This window comes from Pinus tabuliformis, chromosome Q, assembly GCF_031772625.1.
Source record: "Pinus tabuliformis cultivar Carrire ecotype Pingquan chromosome Q, CPIR1, whole genome shotgun sequence".
Classification (NCBI taxonomy): Eukaryota; Viridiplantae; Streptophyta; class Pinopsida; order Pinales; family Pinaceae; genus Pinus; species Pinus tabuliformis.
Window position 1 is genome coordinate 557,718,725 of NC_142296.1, and position 27,457 is coordinate 557,746,181.

General features: G+C 37.2%; 1 protein-coding gene across 1 annotated transcript in view; it reads right to left on the reverse strand.

Annotated features, from left to right (window-relative positions):
• The window catches only part of LOC149220653 (Transducin/WD40 repeat-like superfamily protein), a 303,099-nt gene that overhangs the window by 76,990 nt on the left and 198,652 nt on the right, over window positions 1–27,457 (reverse strand). The window contains exon 16 of the mRNA XM_089384847.1: window positions 7,745–7,931. Coding sequence (XP_089240973.1) covers window positions 7,745–7,931 — 187 coding nt within the window. The remainder of the gene's footprint in view (window positions 1–7,744; window positions 7,932–27,457) is intronic.

The window sequence follows — 27,457 nt, forward strand, 5'->3', positions numbered from 1 at the left end:
CAGACCAAGTATGGTTGTGATCTTCTACACCACTTTCACATGGAAGATTGTAAGCCAGCCCCTTCTCCCTTTCAGTCTGGAGCCAAATTTTCAGTCACTTGTACTTCCCCTAAAGTTGATGCTACCTTATACCATCAGCTTGTAGGAAAACTTTTGTATCTGACCCATACCCGTCCTGACCTTTCCTTTGTTGTTGGCCTTATTGCTCGGTTTATGCAAAACCCACATGAAAGTCATTGGAAAGCAGCTAAAATAATACTTTGTTATGTTCAAGGTACAGTTCTGTTTGGGATTCATTACAGTGCAGAAGCATCTCCTCTATTGGTTGGTTTCATTGATTCTGATTGGGCTGGTGACCCTGATGATCGGAAGTCTACTGCAGGTTATGTGTTCACTCTTGGTTCTAGACCTATTACATGGGTTTGCAAGAAACAAAGTTTCATTTCTCTTTCTTCAGCAGAAGCAGAGTATCGTGGCGTCGTAGAAGCTAGTAAGGAAGCCCTGTGGCTTCATCAAATCCTGTCAGAGTTTGTCTTTCAGCAGCAGCATCCGACAACACTTTGGTGTGATAATCAAAGTGCCATTCAACTATGCAAAGATCCAGTCCAACTTCAGCACAGCAAACACATTGGACTACACATGCACTTCATCAGAAAGCTCATTCATGGCCATGTTCTTGAAGTGCAATATTGTTCAACCAATGATCAAGTTGCGGACATCTTTACAAAGGCTCTCGCAGAGGCGAGGTTTACTAAACTTCGATTTATGGTTGGAGTTCAGGAAGTTGTCACTAAGGGGGGATAGGCTCTAAAGCCTCCTTCCTTCTCCTATTGTGTCATATTTGTACATCCTTCAATACTATTCCAAGTTGTTCTTAAGGGGGGATGAAGTTGTTTCATATACTTACAATCTGACGGTCACGATATGTTCTAGACATGAAGTGATCCGAAAGTTCATTCTCTCCTCGGTATTACTGACACTTGATCTGTGGCTTAACACCCAATTGGTCCATGATCTCTATTTAAAGAGCATGGAGGGTCATTTGTAAGGTTGGTTCATGAGAGAAGCTTATGTAAATTTTCTTTCTTTTACATTAATAAATTGCCTGAAGTGGCCACGTTGGCTCAGGTCATGGACTATTTCCATCTTTGAGGGCTTTAACCATGTCAAGAATACTAGTGTATTGATTTGTGATCTGTTTGTGAGCGACGTCCTTTGGTGTTCTATCTGAGGAACTTACCCTGAATTCCTACATTGAGTTCCCTTCAAGTACTTTAGAACTCTTTTTGCAACAAACCAATGACCTTCACAAGGCTTTTGCATAAACCTAGAGAGGATTCCAACGGCAAATGAAATGTCTCGTCTAGTAGTAGTCAGGTAGTTTAGACTTCTTATGAGTTGTCGATACTTTGTTGAACCTCAAATTATTTTCCTTCAGTGGATGTGGGCTTTAAGTTCTGATCCATTGGAGTAGTCAAAGGATTTCACTCAATCATGCCAAACCTGTTCAATAAATCTCCAATGTACTTCTTTTGAGAGAGAAATAGAAACTTCGAATGTTGGGTTACTTCAATACCAAGATAGTAGTGAACATAGTCCAAATCTATCATTTCAAAACCTTTCTATAGTTCTTTCTTTAAGGATGCAACGTAGTTCTCATTGTTCTCTGTCATTAAAAGATCATCTACATACACCACAAGATATACAACTGTTTTGCCAACTTTCTTGACAAACAAAGTTGCATCATCAAGATCATAATGTTTGAAAATGAGTTTCAAAAGATGCTCGGTCAATGTACCAGGCTCGCGGTGCCTTCTTCTAGCCATACAAGCATTTTACAAGCTTGCATACTTTGTGTTCCTAACCCTTCACAACAAATCTTTCTGGTTGGGACATAAAAACATTCTCTTTCAAATCTCCATTCAAGAAAGTAGTTTTTACATCCATTTGACAAACTTTCCAATTGTTTTGTGTTGCCAAGGCAAAGAGTGTCCACATGGTAGCCCATTTTGTTGTGGGAGCAAAGGTCTCCTCATAATCAACCTCTTTCTTCTGTGCAAAACCTTTTGCCACGAGCCTGGCTTTATGCTTGTCAAGTGAGCCATATGCTTTATACTTGTTCTTGAAGACCCACTTGCAACCTGTTGGTTTGGTTCCCAATGGAGGATCAACCAGCGTCGAGGTGCCATTCTTTATCAAAATATCATATTCTTTCTGCGTCGCTTCTTTCCATTCATCATGAGAAGCAGCTTCTTTGAAGGAAGTTGGTTCGAAATTTGTCGACAAATTCAGTTCACAGTCATAAGAAACGTCCATATCAACATGTGAATCAGGATCGTCTACATCACCTCCATTTTGTCTGGTTGAGATTCTTGTTCCTATCTTTCTAACCTCATTAAGACGAACAATTTCAGTGTCTTTGTCAGAGATTTTGAAGGACCTTTCTGAGATGGTCCGGGCTGCTCGATCGACTGAGATCTGTTGAATCAAGATTTAGCCTCCCAATTTTGTCAATCACATCACTCAAAGTGTCAGCTTGATAAATGGTCGGAGCTTCATGAGAGGGAGAGAGTGCTTTAGAAGGAGATTCCATAGATTGATCCAGTATATGGATCCCCCCTTCAAGATGTGGAATCTCATTATCAAACTCTTGAAAAGACTTTGCATGTCTGAATCTATCCAAGTGATCAAGTTGTCGCTCAACAACATTATCAGTCTTTGAAGATTCAAGAAAGATCACATCTCTAGATATTATAAACTTCTTATTCACTTCATCATAGGGACGGTATGCTTTGGAGGTATTTGAGTACTCCAAGAAGATATATTTGCGACTCCTTGCACCGAGTTTGTTTCTTTGTTCCTTAGGTATCAAGCATAACAGGTAGAACCAAAAACCTTGAGATGCTTCACCGAAGGAATGTGGGCATACCACATTTCATAAGGAGTCTTGTTTTTTATAGCATGAGATGGACACCTATTCTTTATATACACAACACATAGAACTACATCAGCACAAAATATCAGCGTAACATTCTTGAAAAACATCATGGACCATACCATATTTAAGATTGTCATGTTCATTCTTTCAGCTACTCTGTTCTGTAGGGGATTATAAGGCACGGTTGTTTGATGCTTGATCCCATGCTAGCAAAGATAGTTTTCAAATTCATTTGAAGTATATTATTTTCCATTATCAGTACGAATAGAGCCAATATGAGATTGTGCATCATTTTCAATCCATGCATGAAAGTTCTTAAATGTTTCAAATGCTTCAGATTTGTTCTTCAATAAATAAACCCAACACATTTTGGTGTAGTCATCAATAAATGTCATCATATATTTATTACCATTTGCAGAAAGAACAGAAATTGGGCCACATAAATTAGAATGAATTAGTTCAATTTTTCTATGTGCTTTGGAATGAGAATCATGAAAACTCTGCTTGTTGTGCTTTCCTAAGATACAAGCATCACATTGCTTAAGTTTCCTAGGAATTGTAAGCAAACCAATAACACCATTTGTTTTCAACAAACGAAAGATGTCATAGTTCAAGTGCCCAAATCTAACATGTGATTAAAGACTTGATGGAAGTGTACCTTCATCATAGTGAGAATTGTATGAAAAGTTTTGTGCATGGGCAGAGGTTCCTTGTAGCTTCAGAAGCCTTTCTTCTTCTATTCCAGTCATGACAAGTGAGTGATCTGATGCTTTTCTGACCTCAACCTTGCCAACAAATATATGAATGGAGTGCCCTTGTTGGCGTAGTGGACCAAAGACAGCAAGTTTCTCCTCAACTCCGGGAGATATAGAACATCATGTAGAAGAAAGTCCAAAAGACTAGGAAGTTTGAGCCTGATGGTGTCAAACCCTGATGGCTCGACACTACTCGATCAACATTGTCAGTGAATTCTTCAAAGAAATCTCTTCTAAAAGTCATGTGGCAAGTTGCTCCTGAATCAAGCAACCAAGCATCTTTCCATGAAGCAAGTGAAACATTAAATAAGTCTTCAGTTACTCCAATGTTGCAATGTGCCACAACATAATGAGCAGACTCAGGTGCTTTTCCTTTCCCTTTACCAAGTGTTTTACCCTTTTCTTCATTTCCTTCCTACTCAATTCTATCCCAAGGCAACTTACATGTGGAAGCATCATGTCCATCTCTATTACACCATATGCAATGAAGATCAGACCCTTCTCCTTGGAAATGTTTGCCCCCCCATCCTCTAAAATTCTTCCTTCCTCTTCCTCTTCGGCCACCTCTTCCTCTAGAAGAATCGTGTGCACGACTCTTCTCTCTTTGTGCAAGGCACACAACTTCTTCAGAAGACTGGGGAGTTGTCTTCTTCCCAAAAGCCATCTCTCTTTCAGCAAAATTCTTCTCAAGGGAGTCAAAGGAAATCTCCTTAACTTTGCCACTTGCTTGCAATGAATCAAGATAATGTGAATACGTGGGATATAGTGCCTTGACATAAGCTATGAGAGGAATATCTATTTCAACACTAGTGGTTTTCATGTCATGCATAATGGATCTTACTTCTAATGCTAAGGCAAGAGGATCATCATTTTTCAACTCAAGATTGAACAACTTAATCATCAATTGTATAACTTCAAGTTCAGAGTGTGAATCATATAATTCCTTCAACTTTTTAAGGTATCAAAACCAATTGAAAATGACGAAATATGACGACTCACATCTTCATTCACTGATGTTGCAATCAAAGCATGGGCCTTATTGTTCTTGTTTCCCCAAATATCAAGCTCCTTATCTGAAGTGGGCTTTTTAGGTCCATTGTCTCCTTCTCCTTCACAAACCACTTTCCACAACTCATTGAAAATCAATGTGTGTTTTATCTTTCGAGACCACTCATGATAGTTCTCTTTGCTAGTGAGAACTACTCCCACTATGGATATAAATGAATGCATTCTCAAAAAACTATCTTCTTTCAAAAATCACTCCTTTACTTTGATATATTATATTTAAATAAATGACTAATTTAATATGTAACTAATAGAACTTTGAGCTACAATGTCAATACTTTTAAAATATTATGGCTCCAACTATGACACTATGCCCAACTATTATACATTCACCATGCATACACCATATATAGCCTTCAATAATTTCGCCACACCAAATATGTCCCTACTCACCACTGCATAAACAATATAATGTAATATATTGTATTCCAAGAAAGAAATAATGAACACACAGGGGCACGGTCTTCATACCATATGACATATATACCCATCATATATGCAAGACCTTTAAAAAGAAGTTAATGCACAGCATTAACATAGTTGACCAAGCTAGCTCACAAATGGTCTCCATCCTACGCACGGCTTTTAAAAGTAACTTAACGCACAGGTATATCGGCCTTCCAAGAAGCAGCTTGACTATTCACCATACAATATATATCAGCCTTTTCAAAATCTTCAAAAACAATTGTTCATCGACCACCAAAAACTTCAATCAATAGAACGCATACCTCAACATTAGGCAGGCAACATTCACTGTCGCATTGGTTTCGATCTCCAAAAGATTCAATGTAGTGTTCTGTCCACAACCCGGTATAGCTGGAATAACTGGAGTTTCGACCAGTGTTCATGCCACTGTATCGACTTCACAGTTTTTTTATTCACAGACAAGAATGAATGCACAGTCTGCGGTATTTGACAAGTTTTAATACACCAAACTCCAACTCTCAACAAGGAGGATTTAAAGCAAATATGCCATGCCGAGAAGTCTTTAAGAGCAAGTCTTTTTACGTAAAGAGTGCACATTTAAGTAGGGAGAAACACCATGCAACATCAAGCGGGCCATATGCATAGAAATCACGATATTTGAATGGATTGAACACACCAAATTTTGCAAAGAACAAAGACAAAGCATGTAATTAGTAAAATGACCAAAGGGTAGAATATGGCAAGGAATATGACAGAGAGCAGAGGATATAGGGAATAAAGGTAGAGTTCTACAAGAGTTACAAGAGCAGAGGGAAACCAAAAAAGGGGTTGGCTTTGATACCATGTCTTGTTGTATTTGCATTAAGATAGAACATAGACATATACAAAGGAAAGGGAGACTATTGGGTTTCATCTCCCAATGTATCTTTGTCTTCCAACCTCCTTTATTTCTCTATTTACAATATTTACATAAGATTTCCTAACCCCAAAGATTAGGTGTCAACAGGTAAGATATACCTTGTTTGAGACTTTCAAACACACATATTTCACTAGGTATACTGAGCTGATTTTCTAGATCTGTGTTATTTTACAACCATGCCTACTTCAGATCTAACAAAATTCAAAGTACAAAGGCATTTTGCAAGTAATTATTCATCATTAAAACCCTTGCATTAGTTTCCAGATTTATTATTCAAGTTTAAATCATCATTTTGGGACTTTTTTAGATTATTCCAGCCATTAGAAGGTCAATTTGGAAACTAGAATAATTTTCTAGGTTTCTACCTAGTGGGCATTTTACCCCTAGACTGTTGAAAAATGTGTAACAAGGTTCGGTCTTCATAAATATGAAATGTACTTTTGAGTCTTGTTTATTGTAAAATAAAAGAAAAATTATTATTTCTATTTTATGAAGCATGGGTTTCATGCTCAAGGTCTTTTATTTTAGAGGTCAAGCACCCATTGAGTGCTTCTAGGGTTTCCAGGCCGTACGGTACGCGGAAACGCGTTTCGTTTTCCTGGGTGAAACGACCCCTAGGGCCACGTTTCCTGCAACTTAGATTTAACTTGAAGAACGAATTTTTTTCTTTCCAATGTCATATTCTCATCAAGCTCTAAAATATGACACATTGTTGACTTTTTTAACTTCTAAGACTACTTTACATTGGGAAACATTAATTGCCTTGGAAAGCTTGAAATGTTGCTTACTGACACTGCTATGTCCGAGGAACATCTAAGGGATACTACACCAAAACCAAGGCCACCTACAAACTCAATAGAATCATACCATTTGTAAAGAGATAAGTGCACCCAACAAGGGCTGGACTAGCCCATACACTGGTGATCACCCTTACAAAACAAGGCTCCTCTAAAACCCTGTGACCTCATATAAGCCCACCAAAGGTTTTGCAATCCTATCAATGACAAAAGGAACCAGAGATAAGCTCTAAGCAACCAGCCATGGTCTGATCAAAACAAACTGACACAATTTGACAAAAGGTCTAGGATGCCCACATGGCCTCACATGGTTGTTACATGTCTTTTGACTTGTGACCATGGTCTTATAAAGGTGTAAATAGTGTTGTATGAATGTATAGGTACACCAGCTAGTATAAGAGGTAACACCTCCCATAACCACTTAATTAGTTGGGTTTGAAGCATGTGGAGGTGATAGTGGGCAGTTGTCCTTTGTGTGCCATCTTAGCAGATTGCAATGACCTTAGAAAGCCTAATAGTTTGGGTGATAGCAGGTCCCAACTGAGGATCTTGTAGCAACAAGTTTGAAGAGCATTATTGTGCAGAGAAGCAGTAAATTTCAAGAAAACATGATAAAAGAACGCAAAAATTCAAAATAATTCTAGGAGGAGCAATGTGTGATGATGGAAAAATAATTCACAATAAATACTAGACAAATTAAGTCTCCATCCATAAAAGAAAACAGCAGATATTGGAAAAGATAATATATAGGGATTTACTATGTAAAGCAGACACATTTAGTGAAGGCAGTTCAAGACAAGAACCCAATCAAACATAAAATATTTGCAATAATCATAGACCCTACCTGTAACATTGGTGACCTCAAGGGTATCCTTTCCTCAACAACAGGTTGAGCACTATCAACAGTAATTAGTGCCAATTCCCCATGTTCAGCTACTGCCCTGGCTTGTGATTCCCTTGCTTTCATTTCTTCCTTCTTCTTCTTTGTTTCCAAGTCAATGGGGCTGACACCAGCATCAACGAATACACATCTGGAAAGCCCAATTGTATAACTTTAAATAGGATAATGGCAAACTAAATAACATTTAAAATGACACACAGAAAGAACCAACCAAAAATTTAATTGTCTCTCTATAGAAACTCAAAAGCAAAGTTATACGATATCTTGAAGCAGACATTTCTTTTCATGTTTTTCAAAGGAATAATTGCAATCATCCAAAAACTTCATAGAGCGTTACATGATGTCTGCTACAAGGATGTTAAAAGCAAGATACTTGATAATTAATTGGGGAAATTAACTTAAGACACTCTGTGCATAAAAATATAGCAATTTAACAGCTTCACTTCAATTATTATGTCAGTTGCATATATGCTATCACACTAATCATTTATGTCCTAGGAACATGAGAAACAACTAAATCACGCTCAACCATTTTGCCAAACATCTTTGACTCCCACTTGTTTTAAATGAGATATTTAAATAGGTTCACCGATATGCTTATAATGAGATTTATTTATACCTCTGTAAAAAGTCATACAGCAATTTTGACTCTTTAGAAGGTATAGACTCTAGAGTGTCATCTTTGTTACTTCAGAGTAATGCAGATGTTGATAAATTTTACATTTAGAGTCACAACTCTTATGATCCAACCACATATGGAGATGTTCTTTATTTCTTGTACTTCGTGGTTTTAGAGTGATTGCTTCAACTTATTGTGATTCAACTCTCAACATTTGGTTCACAGTGGCATTTGTGAGCCTATGACCACATTTTTGTGTGGGGAAGCTATGTGCTTACTCCCCTTTGATCGAATTTCTACTCACAGTTATGTGTTGAGAAAACTTGTACCAAGGAAGTGTTTCTTAAGCATTTATCCTTTTGGCCTAGGAAGACACATTAATCATCATTTTGTCTATTGACATTATGAATTTAATTTATGTCAAAGAGCAAAAGTACTTTTAATGAGATATTTACTAGCTACTTTGATTTATTAAAGTTACATGTGTATTAAATGTTGAAAATAATACTGAGAGGGGGGGGTGAATCAGTATTATCAAGTCAAATATTTCCTTTTCCAATTCCAGATGATATACGCTACTTCTCTTAATAAAAACCGCGTATATACGCAACTATAGATAAAGAAACCCGCGTATACAAAGCAGACTTATAATTTGATTTATCTTTCAGATGTCAGTTATTAATCTGTGATTCATAAGCAAATAACCAGTAACCAGAAACAATAAAGCAGAGCAGAAAGACAATCGCACACAAGAACACAAGATATAAGGTGGAAACCCAATGTGGGTGAAAACCACCTGCTACAATTCGTCTCTATCTTTTCTTTAATTAGAAACTTCTTTTTACAAATGTACTGGTGCAGTCCTTTTACCAGTACGCAAGCTGCAACCTGCAGAGAGCTACAACTCTCTCTCGTTTTCCAACTTCTCCTGGAAGGGAGCTACAACCCCCTTAGCTCTTGCACTAGCCAAGATACTAGTACGTAGGTGTTGGCGTACAGAAGGCTACAACCTTCTCTTTCTTTCAAGGACCACGTTTCATAAATTTTCAGGCTGGATCCACAAATAACATCAATCAACCATCAAGAATTTCTGCATCAACCAATCACCTTTTCACCAAAACTAAATCAACTGTCAACATAAACACCTCTCTGACGACTGTTCCCAGATCACAGTAACAGTACCACACACCAAAACTGAACCCAGAACACTGCAGCAATAAACAGAAGCAGCAAAAACACAACTCAAAATGTATACTCTACTTTAATCGCCTGAAACCTGCGTGCATACGCTTCTGCGTATGGAACAACCTGCGTATACGCTGTTTTACTTCACTGAACCTGCGTATATACGCGCCTTAGCTGAACTGAACCTGCGTACAGATCTACAAACATAATTCACTCTTTCAAGTATTCAGGCACTGAATAACCCAAATTATCAGATTTATAGATCACGCATGTGCCAGATATAACAGATCAAAATCATGCAAAGATATTATCATTCAAGCCAAGAGATTATGACCCATCAATAGAACTTATCCTTCTTTTCGCTAAGGTTCCTCCTTCATTCAGATCCAGATCTGCTCCATATTTCAGATCTCGTACATTATCAGATATTCAATAATAATTCAGATGATGCCTTGTCACATGATCTCCTTCCTCTTTTATAGTTTTAGGCCTTCCACAATACCACGGTCCAAAACCATAATAAACCAATACCAAGGGCCCAAAACCTGGGGTCAACACTTCTGACGAGATACCTTGGTCCAAAACCATAGGTTCAAATTCCAAGGACTAACAACCATGGACCAAAAATAAGTTTCCCACCATGTACGCGCTTTTCTGTGCATAAAAGTGCGTGTATACGCATACGCGACTTCTGAACGTATAACCCGCGTGTATACGCGTCTTCGGCAAGGTGAACCTGCGTATACAAGATTTCCTTCATTCTAAGCGCCTGAACTGAGGTCTGACACCAAAGTGAGTTGCCATCAAGGACAACACCTGTATCATAGGGCCACACCTGTGCCAAAATCCCAACAATCTCCCCCTTTGGACTTGATGGCAACCCCACGATCCTCAAAGTCATTCTCCCCCTTTGTCATCAAGGGCAAAGGGCTATGCTCCCCCTGAGTACATGCTGATATCTCTGCTCTGCTGTGCTGAACATGCTCCCCCTGACTAAAGGCAAGATCTGCAAAAAGATGTTCTTCAAGAAGAACCATATACATCATAAAAGATCTTCCTATCACCAAAAGACTCAATACATACAACCATCACCCAACCAAGTGGGGATACATCAGAATTTTACATATGACAACCAATCACATCAATCATCCCAGGCATAGTGGGGAAACCAAAATAGGCCGTTACATGACCTTGATAAAATAATATACATGACATAGAGATGAAATATCAAGACTTATGCAAATGACCAATAACTACTATCAGCAGCTTCTGACAATCACTGTATATATCAGCAACCATGTTCTCCTTCTGATCTCCTTTCTGTAGCTGATCCACCTGAACCGAAAACAACTTGAGTACTAGAACCAAGAGCTTCTAAGGTAATGCCAACAATGCATTATTAGAAGACTATCTGCTCCCCCTAAACCCATGCCTGATGGTCTCTGACAGACCCATATCAGACTCTCTTCAACCAGAGTCTGTCCTTGCTGATTTTCTCCAGATACGCGACTGCACCTGCATAAATCGGCGTATGTACGCGGATTCCCCTCATCCAACTCGCGTACACCAACTTTTCTTTGATACAGACAAGCTTCAACAGCAGGATGAAGCATCAACTACTCCCAGCTTCTGTCTGAGATATTCAAAAGTTTCCCTGGGCAGTGGTTTGGTGAGGATATCGGCAATTTGTTCCTTAGAAGGAACATACTCCAACTTGACTTTTTGCTCAAGCACTTGTTCCCGAAGAAAGTGATATTTGATAGGTATGTGCTTGGTCTTTGAATGCATGACAGGATTCTTTGAAATGCTTATTGCACTTGTATTATCACATAAGATAGAGACAGGTGGAGTACATGTGATTTGAAAATCCTGCAAGGTTTGCATCATCCAAAGAAGTTGAGTGCAACAAGATGCAGCAGCCACATATTCCGCTTCAGCTGTAGATAAAGCAATCGAACTCTGTTTCTTGCTGAACCAAGATACTAATCTGGAACCCATAAAGAATGCACCACCACTTGTGCTCTTCCTATCATCCATGCTTCCGACCCAATCTGCATCTGTGTAAGCACGAAGTGTGAGATCTGTATCTCTAGGGTACCATAAGCCATAGTTTTGAGTTCCTTGAAGGTACTTGAAGATTCTCTTGACTGCCTGAAGATGAGTTTCCTTTGGATTTGTCTGAAATCTTCCAACTATTCCCACTGCATGCATGATGGCTGGTCGGGTACCTGTCAATAAAGAAGACTTCCAATCATAGATCTATAGGTTGGTTGATGCACTGTTGCCGATTCATCATTTGCACTGAGGCTGCATCATGTAACCATGGGGATACATACTGGTTTTGAATCTTCCATGCCATACTTCTTCAGAATTTGCTTGAGGTACTTGGTTTGAGACAAGAAGATACCGCCTTCATTTTGTTGGATTTGCAATCCAAGAAAGTATGTCAGTTCTCCAAGCAAGGACATTTCGAATTCTTTCTGCATCACCAAGGCAAAGCTTTGACTTATAGCTTCTTCATTGCTTCCAAAGATAATATCATCTACATACACAACAAGTATTAGCAATTTGTTATTTTCAATTTTTATATAGAGATTGCTATCTCCTGATCCTTTTGAAAAAGCTTGTTGATGAAGATGTTTATCCAAACGATAGTACCAAGCCCTTGGAGCTTGTTTAAGCCCACAGAGAGCCGTTTTAAGTCTGCATACAAGATTTGGATCATTCCCAAGGATAAAGCCATCTGGTTGTTCTATGTACACTTCTTCTTCTAAGTCTCCATTCAGAAAGGCTGATTTTACGTCCATTTGAAATACTTTGAACTTCTGGAAGCTAGAGAGAGCAAGGAACATTCTGATGGCCTCAAGCCTAGCAACGGGAGCAAAAGTTTCTTCAAAGTCTATTCCTTCCTGTTGAGCATACCCTTTGCAAACAAGTCTGGCCTTGTTTCTAATCACTTCCCCATTTTCATTCAACTTATTTTTGAAGATCCATTTTGTTCCTATGACATTTTTGTCTTTTGGTCTAGGAGCCAACTCCCAAGTGTTATTCTTTTCGATCTGCTCAAGCTCTTCATCCATTGCCTTAACCCAACACTCATCTTTGCATGCTTCTTTTACATTTTGCGGTTCAGTGGAAGAGAGCAATGCCAAATAGCTTGAAGCTTCTGCTATTGTTCTTCTTGTTTGTATACCTGCTTCTCTCTGCCCCAAAATTTGAGATTCTGGATGATTCTTCTGAACGTACTTGGATGGAGTCTTTTCTTCTATCCTTATCTGTTCCTCTGGTGCCTCTTGGGGTTCTTCTTCATCATCTGTCTGATTTAGAGAGTAGTCTTCATCCTCATTGATATTTTCATGATTCACTTCCCTAGGGATGTATCCTTTTTCATCAACCACTACATCAATGCTGTCAACAATTCTTCCAAGCCTTTTATTATAACACTTATATGCTTTGTTGTAGGGAGAATAACCAAAGAGAATGCCTTCATCTGCTCTAGGTTCAAGTTTGCCAAGCTGCTCATCAGTATTCTTAATATAGCATTTGCTCCCAAAAATTTTGAAATGCTTTACCGAAGGAGTTTCACCATACTAGAGCTCATGAGGAGTTTGAGTGTTGTTCACTCGGACATTTGTTTTGTTGAGAATAACAACCGTTGCGTATGCAGCTTCACCCCAGAAGGTTGCGGGAGTTCCAGACTCATCAAGCATAACACGAGCCTTTTGTTGGACTGTCCTGTTCATCCTTTCCGCCACTCCATTTTGCTGAGGAGTCCTAGCTGTAGAGAATTCCCTTCTTATTCCATGTTCTTCACAGAAATCAAAAAATTCATTTGAGGTAAATTCCCCACCTCTGTCGGACCTGAGGCACTTAATTTTGTAATCTGATTCATTTTCAGCCAAGGCTTTGAAGGATTTGAATTTTTCGAATGCTTCGTCTTTGTGCTTCATAAGTCCTAACCAAACAAACCTGGAGAAGTCGTCAATGAATAGTATAAGGTATTCTTCTCCTCGAGGTGACCTTGTCCTAAATGGACCACATACATCTGTATGGACTAGCTCAAGAGGCCTGCTAGCTGATCCTTCCTTCTCAGGAAAGTTAGTTCTGGTTTGCTTACCAAACTGACATGATTTGCATATGGTGTTGTCTGGAATTTTGATATCTGGAAGACCACGAACTGCCTGGTATTTGCATGCTTTCCTTATTTGTGAAAAGCTTAGATGCCCCAACCTCCGGTGCCATAACCAGTGTTCATCATCCTTGCTTAAATAGCATTGTTGTTGTCCTTCTTCAAATATGTATAGATTATTTGGAGTTCTTCTGCCTTTGATCACTGTTTCTCCTGTATCAAGATCACGAACACTACATCCATTTGATCGAAATATTACCTTGGTTCCTTGATCGCACATCTGACTAACACTTAGTAGATTATGCTTGAAGCCATCAACATACAAAACATTTCCAGCTTTGACCTGTTCTTTCAACTGAGCAGTGCCTTTTCCTTTTATGGCTGCAGGGGTATCATTTCCAAAAGACACCTTCTTCCCCTTTTCTACTGCAGTATATGATTCAAGTTTTTCTTTATCCCCTGTCATATGCTTTGAACATCCGCTGTCGATATACCATATATTTTCTTGTCCTTCTGCATAGAAGGCTATCCCACATCTTTCTGGTTGTGGTTCCTTCATTCTCCATGTTCTGGCACTTGAGGTATGTTCCTTCTGAGTTGTCTTCCAAAACCTGCTCCTGCATTCAGAATCTTCATGACCAAAGTTATTACAAATAGAACATTCAACTTCATTTTCAAGGGCCGAAAAGTTGTTATAAGTCCTTTTCGTGATTCCATTCATATTCCTTTGTTTTTGAGCTTCTCTAGTCATGATTGTCTTATAGGCAACACATTGAGCTGCTTTGTGACCAAAATTATGGCAAGAGAAACATTGGCCATTGAAGAAACTCCTGCGATTATCAAATCTATCATCCAATCGATTGTAATTTCTACTGACATCCATTCTTGAGGCAAATTGGGAAGATTTTACCTGTGGCTGATTGTAGCTTCTGTTTGTCCTTAAGGTAGCTTGTCCCCGATTTTCTTGATAGTCTTTATTCGTTCTTGAGGTAAATTGTCCCTGATTTACCTGATGATTTCTATTAGGCCTTTGCTCGCTCTTCTTTGCTACATCAAGATAACTTTTGGAGGTAGAAGCTTGAGATGTTTCTCCATTATATCCCAAACCTGTCTTGATTAGTGGAGAACGCTGCACATTGATAATCTCATCCAGAGTTTCAGATCCTTTAACAAATTTAAGATTAATAGCTTTTGTTTTCTCAATCTCCTTTCTAAGACAAACAATTTCACATTCCAATTTTTCAAGATGTTTTTCCCTTTCAGCCAGTTGATATTGTAGAGACTCAATAATTGCACTTTTCTCTTCTAAGCAGATTTTGAGATTAGTCATCTCTTCAGAAAAACCTTCTACATCTATAGCATCGATGTAGTCATCATCTTCAAAAGCCATTAAAAGTTTATATTTATTACCTCGTTCATCTTCCACTATTTGAAAGTCCATCACTATCTTCATGAGTGTAATAGTTTTTCTTATTTGCATTCTGTTTCTTGTTCCATCTAACAGGTTCCTTCCCTTTGTCAATCTTATCCTTGTGAGGACATTTGGCAGCATAGTGACCGACTCTTCCACAAGCAAAGTATTTGAAAGGTAACTTACCTCGGAACCGTCCAGTACCCCGTTGAAGATTTCTGACAAAATTTGATTCTTCTTCTTCTTCTGACACGCGTCCTGACTCATAGTACTCGCCTTTGCCTGAAGCCTTGAAGGCAGCTTCTCTCCTGTCTAATGGTCCTCCTTTCCTCATTTCATAAGCAGTTAGAATACCGTGCAGCTGTGACATTTTAAGGCTTTGTAGATTCTCCTTTTCTTCTATTGCAGAAACTTTAGATTCAAACCTAGGGGACAAAGATCTTAGAACTTTTTCAACCACAACAGCCTCTTTTATTTCTTCACCCAAATTTTTCATACAATTAACAATCTCATCTACACGAAGAAAATAGTTAGCCACACTTTCATCATTATACATCTTGAGATTTTCATACTGGATCCTGAGGGTTTGAAGTTTTGCTCGTTTTACCTGATCATCTCCTTCATAGCTTAGGACAATCTTGTCCCATATTTCTTTTGCTGATTTTAACTGCATAACTTTCACGAATTCTGATTGAGATAGACATCCCAATAGAGTATTCACTGCCTTTGCATTTGTTTCATATTTCTTCTTCTCAGCCGGATCTGTAGGAGTTGCTGCTGGAAAAGTATATCCTGTATCTATGATATCCCAAACTTTTGTACCCAACGATTGAAGATAGGCAGTAACTCTTACCTTCCAATATACGAAGTTTGTCCCATCAAAAACCGGTGGCCTGATTGATGCTTCCCTCTCGTAGTTGCTCATGATGAAGGATCCTCCTTCAAGCGATCAAGCTTCTTCAAAAGGACCCGCTCTAATACCAATTGTTGGAAATAATACTGAGAGGGGGGGGTGAATCAGTATTATCAAGTCTAATATTTCCTTTTCCAATTCCAGATGATATACGCTACTTCTCTTAATAAAAACCGCGTATATACGCAACTATAGATAAAGAAACCCGCGTATACAAAGCAGACTTATAATTTGATTTATCTTTCAGATGTCAGTTATTAATCTGTGATTCAGAAGCAAATAACCAGTAACCAGAAACAGTAAAGCAGAGCAGAAAGACAATCGCACACAAGAACACAAGATATAAGGTGGAAACCCAATGTGGGTGAAAACCACCTGCTGCAATTCGTCTCTATCTTTTCTTTAATTAGAAACTTCTTTTTACAAATGTACTGGTGCAATCCTTTTACCAGTACGCAGACTGCAACCTGCAGAGAGCTACAACTCTCTCTCGTTTTCCAACTTCTCCTGGAAGGGAGCTACAACCCCCTTAGCTCTTGCACTAGCCAAGATACTAGTACGTAGGTGCTGGCCTACAGAAGGCTACAACCTTCTCTTTCTTTCAAGGACCACGTTTCATAAATTTTCAGACTGGATCCACAAATAACATCAATCAACCATCAAGAATTTCTGCATCAACCAATCACCTTTTCACCAAAACTAAATCAACATAAACACCTCTCTGACGACTGTACCCAGATCACAGTAACAGTACCACACACCAAAACTGAACCCAGAACACTGCAGCAATAAACAGAAGCAGCAAAAACACAACTCAAAATGTATACGCTACTTTAATGGCCTGAAACCTGCGTGCATACGCTTCTGCGTATGGAACAACCTGCGTATACGCTGTTTTACTTCACTGGACCTGCCTATATACGCGCCTTAGCTGAACTGAACCTGCGTACAGATCTACAAACATAATTCACTCTTTCAAGTATTCAGGCACTGATTAACCCAGATTATCAGATTTATAGATCACGCATGTGCCAGATATAACAGATCAAAATCATGCAAAGATATTATCATTCAAGCCAAGAGATTATGACCCATCAATAGAACTTATCCTTCTTTTCGCTAAGGTTCCTCCTTCATTCAGATCCAGATCTGCTCCACAATGCTAATCACCAATATTTCAGATCTCGTACATTATCAGATATTCAATAATAATTCAGATGATGCCTTGTCACATGATCTCCTTCCTCTTTTATAGTTTTAGGCCTTCCACAATACCACGGTCCAAAACCATAATAAACCAATACCAAGGGCCCAAAACCTGGGGTCAACACTTCTGACGAAATACCTTGGTCCAAAACCATAGGTTCAAATTCCAAGGACTAACAACCATGGACCAAAAATAAGTTTCCCACCATGTACGCGCTTTTCTGTGCATAAAAGTGCATGTATACGCATACGCGACTTCTGAACGTATAACCCACGTGTATACGCGTCTTCGGCAAGGTGAACCTGCGTATACAAGATTTCCTTCATTCTGAGCGCCTGAACTGAGGTCTGACACCAAAGTGAGTTGCCATCAAGGACAACACCTGTACCATAGGGCCACACCTGTGCCAAAATGCCAACATTAAAGTGACTTTATGTGAAAAGAACTAAGTTCATTTTATGTTATTAAAGTGACTTTATATTTTAAAAGTCACTTTATGAGAGAAAAGTGACCATGGTATTAAAACATTAAAAAGTACTAGTGGGGCTCATTTAAGTGAGGGGGACATCATGTAAAAAAGGGGTCAAGAGGAAATGATCTCCATCCTTAATCTAATGCGCTGAGATTTAATCTCAGCCATTAGATCACTAGGGTTAGGTATCTAATCTTATGGAAAGACAAAAGGGAAACGAAAAGGTTTATTAGTATTCTTCCCAATGGAATGAGGAGAACGTAGAGTATGAGCTAAGGAGGAGCTCAAGGCAGACAAGGGAGCAGCTCGAGTAGGAGCAAAGGAAGGAGTTTAGATAGCAGCTACGTTACCAGATCCGCTGAGGGCAAGAGGTGGAACCGCGGATCCCCGAATCCGAAACTGGTACGGATACGGATACGCTAGGATCCGCGTACGGTCAATTAGTGATTTAGTTAGCGACGATCTGCCAGCGTATATATATATATATATAAAAGTTAGTGATTTAGTTAGCGACGATCTGCCAGCGTATATATATATATATATATATATATATATATATATATATATATATATATAAATTTAAATAAAATTAGGCGTAGTTTTTTAATACCATCTGCCCGCTTATAGATATATAAAGATTTAAATAAAATTATGCGTTATGTTTTATAATACCATCTGGCATATATATATATATATATATATATATATAAAGATTTTATTAAGATTAAGCCTGAAGTTTTTTAATACCATCTTCCTGCATATATATATAAATAAAGATTTCAATAAAATTATGCGTCAAGTTTTTTTAATAACCTTTCAATATAAAGATTTCTGATTTAATTAAAAAGTTTATTTTGAGGTTAATAATATATATAGATATATATATATATATATATATATATATATAATAAATTTATTTTAAATCAATTTGTTTTTTTAATAAGCTTTCAATATAAAGATTTCCGATTTAATTAAAAAGTTTATTTTGATGTTAATATATATATAATAGAGTTATTTTAATTTATTTACGGGCCATATTTTTTAATATCATCTGGCATATATATATATATATATATAGATAGATATATATATATATATATAAAAGCTTTTTAACATCGCATATATATAAAAAGATTTTATTAAGATTACGATGTGAAGTTTCTTAATACCATCTTCCCGCATATATATATATATATATATATATATAAAGATTTCAATAAAATTATGCGTCAAGTTTTTTTAATAACCTTTCAATATAAAGATTTTCTGATTTAATTAAAAAGTTTCTGATTTAATTAAAAAGTTTATTTTGAGGTTAATATATATGTATAATAAAGTTATTTTAATTTATTTATTTTAAATCAATAGCTTTTTTAAATAAGCTTTCAATATAAAGATTTCTGATTTAATTAAAAAGTTTATTTTGATGTTAATATATATAATAAAGTTATTTTAATTTATTTATTTTAAATCAATTTATTTATGTTTAATAAACCGTATGTTTTATATTTCATTTTAAATTTTTTATTTTTATAAGTCATAACTTATATAACTTTATGTTTGGTTGTTAAAAATTAAAATATTGTTTAATTTTTATAAATAAAAAAATATATATTTTATGTTATAACTTTATTTTAACAATTATATCAATATGTTGGTATTAATATTTATATGTTTATTTGTTTGTTAGTTTTTAAATTTCATCATTTCAGTGTTCAGATTCATAAATTATCTAATAATTTTAGTTCTAATGTTGTGATTCATGAATGGTTTTGATTTTAAACATCAACTGTATTTTCTAAAATTTTTAAAAATATTATTATATATTTTTGTACTTGCCGTATCCTCGCCGTATCCGGATCCTGGCTTTTCAAAAATCCAACGGATCCGTATCCGGATCCGGATCCGAATCCGTATCCGTATCCGTATCCGTATCCTGGTAACTTAGGATAGCAGAGAACAAGGAAGAGATCAACAGTTTGAATCTCCTAGAGGCTGAGTTCAAGCAAAGGAGGAGAGGTTGAAGTTCATGGAGGCAGGATCAGCCACTGTCAGTACATAAGTCGAGGGTCTTTTTGAGGTCTGGTCGAGCAGTTTCCAGGTCATAACCAGCACATAGCCAGTCCTAAAATCACTGAAGTCTGTCCACACAAATTCCTGGCAGAGTCAGTGTGAATTTCAGACAAGGTTCTGAGAGGATTCCAACACGTCTTTCTGGGAGGAAACTGAAATCTATCTGACGGTATAGTTGCTGTAAAGTATGTCCGAGTTTCTTGAGTGTGAAGCAGCATGTGTTTAAGGAGGAAACGTCAGAGATTTGAGGGCATACTTTCAGCTGTGTATACCTGAATTTGAAGAGCAGCCTGTGCACAGTTCAGAGACCTTTTCCAATGCATTAGTTGTTAAATGAGGCCAAAATTTCTACTACAGGAGAGCTAACTGTGTGTTAAAATATCAGTCCAGAACTTAGCTGAAAGAGGACCTTTGAGATGATTATTAATGGTACGAAATAAGTTGTATTTTCTGTGTAATTAACTCCTTAAAAGCAATATAAAGACTCCCTTAGAACTGGTTTTCCCCTTGTGGGTTTTTTCCAGGGTCGTGTTGACCAAACACAATTGTGGACTGTGTCTATTTAATATGTGTGTGCTTTCCAAATATTTCTTTTCTCATTTCTGCAAAAGACTAAATGGTAGAGACAACCAATGTTTCAAATAAATTGTATTTAAAAGTTTTATATCAGACCTTTAGTTTGGGACTGTGGGCATAAAAACTTGCACAAAAGCTTGAAACTGTGAGGGCTGCCACCTTGTCAAAATTTTCCACATGGCATCAGAGCCTTAGGGAGTCAGATCTGAAGCTGTTATCAGCTGATAAGGACCAGCAAGCAAACTTCTTCTGTAACAGTGAGTAGACAAGCCTAAACATCTTCAGAAACCCAAAGGGTTGTTGGTTGAGAGGGAGGAAGGCTACTTAGTGACAGATCTGTGAGAGATCTAAAATTTTGGGGTTTGAGGGTCATGGCAACTGGTATAAGGGTGGAGGACAAACTGATAGGGGCAGAAAATTTTGGCCCCTAAAAGGAAAGGATGTCACTTTTGTTTGAGTTGGAGGTATGGGACATTGTGGAGAGTCATGTGCAACCTCCTACAGATCTTGTTCAGTTGATTGAGTTCAACAAGAATAATATAAAAGAGAAGAGAATCATTCTCGATGCCATCAGAGACCACCTATTCCCTCATGTGACCGGGATGAGATTTGCCTATGAGATGTGGGAGTCTCTTGTCAGATTACACTAGAGTTCCAGTGAGAACAGGAAAATGGTGTTGAGGCAGAAGCTAAGAAGCACCAAAATGACCAACACTGACAGTGTGACCCCATACCTTACCAAGATCTCACAAATGAAGGATGAGTGGCTGCCGTGAGAAAAGCTATTTCTGAGGACTAGTTGGTCAGGATTGCACTAGATGATTTCTCAAAGAAGTGAGATGGATTCATACATGGCATTTGTGCTAGAGAGCACTTTCCAGACTGTAGGACGATGTGGGACGATTTCATCCAAGAGGAGTGCTAAGGCAGGAAGTCAAAGTGGTGGGGGAGGTGAGGAGGAGAAATTCACCCTTGCAACTAAGGGAAAGAAGAGAAACAGGGGTCCACTAGTGGGACCATGCAACAGAAGGAGGAATAGAAGTCCGAGAAGGACGAGAAAAGTGAGATGCTTCGTTTGTGGGAAGATGGGTCACTATGCATCTAAGTGTCTTGAGAAGAAGGGGAAGAAGAAGGATGTGGCAGCATCAACTAAGGTGGAGGAGTTCACCTTTAAATTTGAGCCAAAGTTTGTGTTGGTAGTGAGCTTAGCCACTAGTACTATATCCACGAGTGTCTGGCTTATTGACAATGGAGCATCTAGCCATATGACCAGAGTGAGGGAGCACTTTACGTGTCTTACAAAGGTTACAGACTTGGAGGTGGTGCTTGGAGATGACACTAGCATCAAAACGACAAGTGTGGGGACTGTATATTTTCAGAGCGAGTCATTGCCACCTTTGAATGTGATGAAGGTCCTTTATGTATTGGGGCTGACGAGGAACCTTATATCGGTTTCCAATATTGAGGACAAGGGATATGTTGTGTTGTCCCGGATGGACAGGTGTTGGTGTATCCCGTGGGATCTAACACTGCATCTGCGAGAGTGATTGGTGTCCGTGAAGGGAGTCATTACAAGTTCATGTTTCAGTCTTCCAGGACCATGAGGAGATCACAAGAGGGTGATCGTGTAGAACAGCAGGCTCATGGGCAAGGAGGCACACTAAAGGTTTTAGGGTCCACAGGTACAGGTTAACCGAGGTCAAAAGGATTACTGGCTTTTGGGGTGACAGGTTTACAGGGTTTGTTATCACAGTTTAGTTTCAGGATGGATGTTTCAGAGGTAATGACTTGAAACGGTTGTTTTAAGTTTTACATAAAAATTTCAAGCATGCTGACAATTAATTTGTCAGCACTGGTTCAAATAATTTAAAACGAGAGCACTACCAAATCAAATTAAGACCTAGCCTATCATCACTTGATAGATGGTGATGTCAAAACCGTTGGTAGCATAGCATATTATCTTCTGACAGGTGGTGCTAACAAATCAAATGGCAACACTCTATTTTACTTTACTTTTTCTTGTAAAAGAAAATAACTTTGGGCGCGGTTCTTGAACCGCTGGAAATGAATTTTTGAAAACAAAAAGAGGTTTTTGTCGCGAACAGGCCCATTAACAAAAACGTCTTTCAATTTTTACACAACTATCACGGTTTGAGAGATTCAAATGGATCTTTGAAGCATATTTTTTAGGAATTGCCAAAATTAATTTTTTCTATTTTTATAAAAATGCCACCTCATCAATTCGACTTGGGGATCAGATATTATCTCTTCCTTGATTTTCTATTTTTTATTTAGTAAGCTGAAGATAGATGAAGAGGCTTGAGATCCATTATTTTTGGATCTTGAATAGTTTGTAAGTATTATATAAAGTAGATCATGAAAGAGGACTAAGGGTTGGGAATTTTTTGAAGAGACAGACCTTGTCTACACTTTTTTGAGATTAATATATTTGCTATCAGCAGTGTTATATGTACAAATTTCCAGAGATTCATGTCTGAATGGTTTCTTGTCCGTTTTTCTATTCTGTTTCTTTTCTCCTTAGCCAAAACTTTGATCATTAAATCTTTAGTGTTTGAATAAAGCTTTATGAATTGGAATTCCTACTGAATGCTCAAGTTCATGTTATTCAAAGCATATATGTGTTTTTCAGCATAGATATCATTTGCAGAAATCATGTTGCTCTGTTTTTTATATTTATTTTCCACTATCTCCTACCATACATTGATGATGATTTGTCTATGAAATCGTAACCTATCTTGCCTTTGATAGAGTTGTTCATATAACATGTGACTAGATCTTTTTCTGTCAAAGAATCCATGCCCAATGGTCTCTTTCTCTTTTCTTTCCAAACCAATTTCATGTGTTACCAATTAAATCTGGCGAATGAGCTTAGTGACCTACTGTTAAAGTGACCTTGAGTGGTAGAGTTAAGGAGAAATCCCTCTCCAGATTGAAGGGCATCTTTCAATCCCAAAGTGGTTTAAAGGTTACCTTAGTAACTTTCCTTCCACAACCAAGAAAACTTCTGAGTGATAACAGGGTGCATGATCTCTGAGTGTAGGATCTCAGAGTACAGGATCTCTGAGTGTAGGAACTCAGAGCACATGACCATTACAGATCACAAGGGCATCTTCATCAGGACCACAAATGTCAGGGGATAGAGATGATGCTCCCAAACTTGTGCAGAAGACCTCTTCAGGGATGAGGAAATCGGGAAGGCTTTATGGTTCCTTAAAGGAAGCACATGAGTCAGTGAGGGGGAGCAATCACCAAAGATATTGGGTGGTGATCTAGCGACAGTAGTGGGAGACAAGATGGTACCAGGGAGTGAGCATATCCAATTCAGAGACAAAGATGGAATGGCAAAAAACATCTTCCTCGATAAGAGGGAGTGTTGAGAAAGTTTGTACCAAAGAAGTATTAACTAGGCATTTATCCTTTTGGCCTAAGAAGACACATTAATCATCCTTTGGTCTATTGACATTGTGAGTTTAATTTATGTCAAGGAGCTAAAGTACTTTTTGTGAAATATTTACTAGGTACTTTAATTTATTAAAGTCGCATGTGTATTAAAGTGACTTTATGTGAAAGGAACTAAGTTCACTTTATGTTATTAAAGTGATTTTTATATTTTAAAAGTCACCTTATGAGAGAAAATTTTATGAACATAATTTATGTAAAAATAATAAATAATAATCATAATAATATGTAATTAAATAATAATTAGTTAAACAAAGAGGCATGTCTCTACAGACATGCCTGTTTGTGAAAGGGTACTTACAAGGCTATATATACAAGACCCTCATTCTCATTGTATCATCATTCTTATTCATACATTTAATATATAATCTTGTATCTTCAATGGAGATCTACATATTCCAAGTCTTCTGGAGTATTTAACGGGAAGTACAAACTTTGTTCGTTTCATTGGTATCAAAGTTGTTGGATCCTCTGGACGCTCACCGCTGAAGAGAACCAGTCTAATTCGGCCTTTGGCCATTAATCCTTCGTCAACCTTGTTTTTGTCACAATTGAAGCATTTCGCTACACAAAGTTGGAGTTTCTCTATTTTGTCAATTTCGTCATTCAGGGCTTTGGCCATTAAACAAAAAAAAAATACATATAATATATATAGTCCGATGTAAATTTTGAAGGAGAACATTCATATATATAAAAAGGTTCTACACTATTGATAAAAAGTGCATGATAAAGTCAAAAGGGAATCTTTCCAAATATCTTTAAAACTATACGTAAGAGAAGGAAAAGTAAATAATATTATCTTGATTCTTCATTAAGTGGTTTACAAGCTCGTGGTTTTAGCAACCCATGGTAATTTCCCATGGTATTTTCAAGGTAAAAGAAAAACAAAAGGAATACAAAATCTCTTTATGTGAATGGTATGTTTAACTTTTTACATAGTGAAAATTAACCGAGTCAAAAGCACATAAGTGGACATATATTTTATATTATACCCCAAATAGGTGAATAACCATGTTTCACTAGGGTTGTAACTTTTCAAAAAAATATATATATAAATAAAATATACATAAAAAGAAGTATTATATTATAAAGAGGTATTTTAAAGAAAAGTTCAAGTCATAAAATTATTGAAAATATATATAAGTACAAAGCAGGTATTATTATAAAAGGTTACTTGAAAGATCCATCTATTAAAGTTTATAAAGGGTTAAATCTATAACTATAAAGAGAAATAAGGATAACAAGTTATAACAAAGGAAGAGTACTTTTTAAAAACATTGTAATAAATATAAGATGTAGTTTATTTAAATAGTGGAGCTATACTAATTTTTTTAAAGTGAGAAAAAAATATTTAATTGAGGAAAATAAAAGTTAAAGGAATTTATAAAGGTGTTCAAGTTTATCAAATAAATGGGCACTTATTCTAAAGAAGTCCATTTTTGAAGAAAAAAGTGAATGGAGCCTAATTCGAAAATGATGAAGGAAGGACGATTTCCTATAAGGGTGTTCTAATCACACATCACAAGTTAATTACATTAAAATGGACTATCCAAGGGGAAAAAGTTAATATTGCTATTGGTACAAGTCGCAAGGAAAATTACATCAATGTTAATCTGAAAAATCAACTATTAATTTTAGAGTCAGACATAGGAGAAAGAACAGATATTTTTGGCAAAAAAGAATATGAAATTAATGATTTACAAGTGATAATTGATCATTATGAGTACATATCTCAATTTAGTGTCATAACTATGCTTGAAGAAGAGGTTGACATAATTCTTGGTCGACCTTGGTTCAAAGAATTAGGTATGTTCATTTTAAACACACCACCAACAACAACAACAAAAATTAAAAAAATAAAATAAAAAAAATAAAAATAAAAATCTTGGTGTTCCCTTACAAGAGGAAAATCGTCACGTTCCAAGACATGACAACCAAATCAAAACTGATAATGCCTTCATCAAAAGAGCTTAAGGATATTTCGAAACTAATGTTTCAAGAGAATCCAGAAACAATATCAAGGAAGCAAAAAGAACTTGAAAAATTCATATCCAACAAAAATAAAGAAAATTCGTGTTTGAAGGAGCATAATCAAAAACTACTTACACAAGTGAGAAAGTTTAAAGCTACAAAACACCAGTTAGAACAAGAAAAAGATAATTCTGAAAAGAAACTCAATGAAAGTTTATTAGGAAAGTTTATGCTTAAAAAATATTAACCAAAGGTTATTAGAACAAATCAATTGTTTAAAGCAGTGTTGACAATATCGCCGATATTCGCAAATAGCGCGATATTTTCGGGGGAGACGAGATATGGCCGAGGAAATGTCGCGATATTTTGTCTCCCTAAAAATATCGCGATATTTCTGAAATATTGGCGATATCTCGGGAAAATATCACGCTACGACGCAAAATATTGCCCAGGCACAGAAAAAAATTGCCGCCGCGGCTAGAAAAGACTGATTTTGTTTTTTTCATTCATTTTCATTTTTGATTGCTGGAGAAGGAAGGGGAGATCTATGTGCTTGCTGCCAAGGAAGATTTGAGTGTTGAATAGCCATTATCGCCACCAACAACGAATATTTTGTTGATCTAAGGTTGAAGAACAGTGAGACAATTTCATTTCTTCCATTAACAGGTATGTTCAAATAAACCCCTATGTTAATGAATTTTTTGATAGTTTTAGGATAATTCTTGCTTGCCTATTTGCCTACAAACATTTTTCTTTTTTTTCCATTTAATATGATTTTCATGCCCATGAGCAAATGCAAAGGTTTTCTCCATATTTGAACAGCAAACTCCATTTTCTTTTTAACTTTCAAATGCACCCTCTTATTGTCATTTATGGTTTTCATTGAATTCACATTGCAAATAATGTAGCAAAAAAATTATTTTGTAAAATGAGGTGGTTATTACTTATTAATTCCAAATTTTTTTAATAGTGCCCTAGGTTTGAGTTAGCTCACTACAAAATTCAAATATGCCAAAAGCCTTGGACCCATTTTGGGAGTATGGGGAGCCTGATGGTGGGACAAATAAGGCATATCTTACATGCAAATTGTGTGAGACCAAGATGACAGGAGGGGTTACACGATGGAAATACCATCTGGATAGACTCACAGGACATGATGTTGGGATTTGTACAGTTTCTAGTCCGGATCTTATACAAAAAGCTCTTGAGGCAATTGATGAAAAAGACAGAAAGAAGGAAGAGACGGAAAGAAACAAGGTTGAACGTGCAGGTAGATCTTTTGGAATATCTTCTCTTGATTTTGATGCTGAGGGTAGTGGGAGGGACTCCACAGCATCACCTGCTACTGCTAGTGTGAGGTCATCATATTTTGTTCCACGAAGAAGACATGGATCACAACCTAGCATAAAATCACTTGTTAAAAAAAGAGGAGAAGCAAGAAGCAGATAGAGTCATGGGAGGTGCCTTTTCTAGAGCGACTTACCTCTTAGCATCACCAAAACCAATCCATTTTGGCAGGGAATGTGTGATGCTATTGCTGTTGTGGGCCCAGGGTACAAAAGTGCTACATGAGGAGTTGTGGGGGCCAATTCTTCAAGCAAAAAAGCAGGACATCAACTC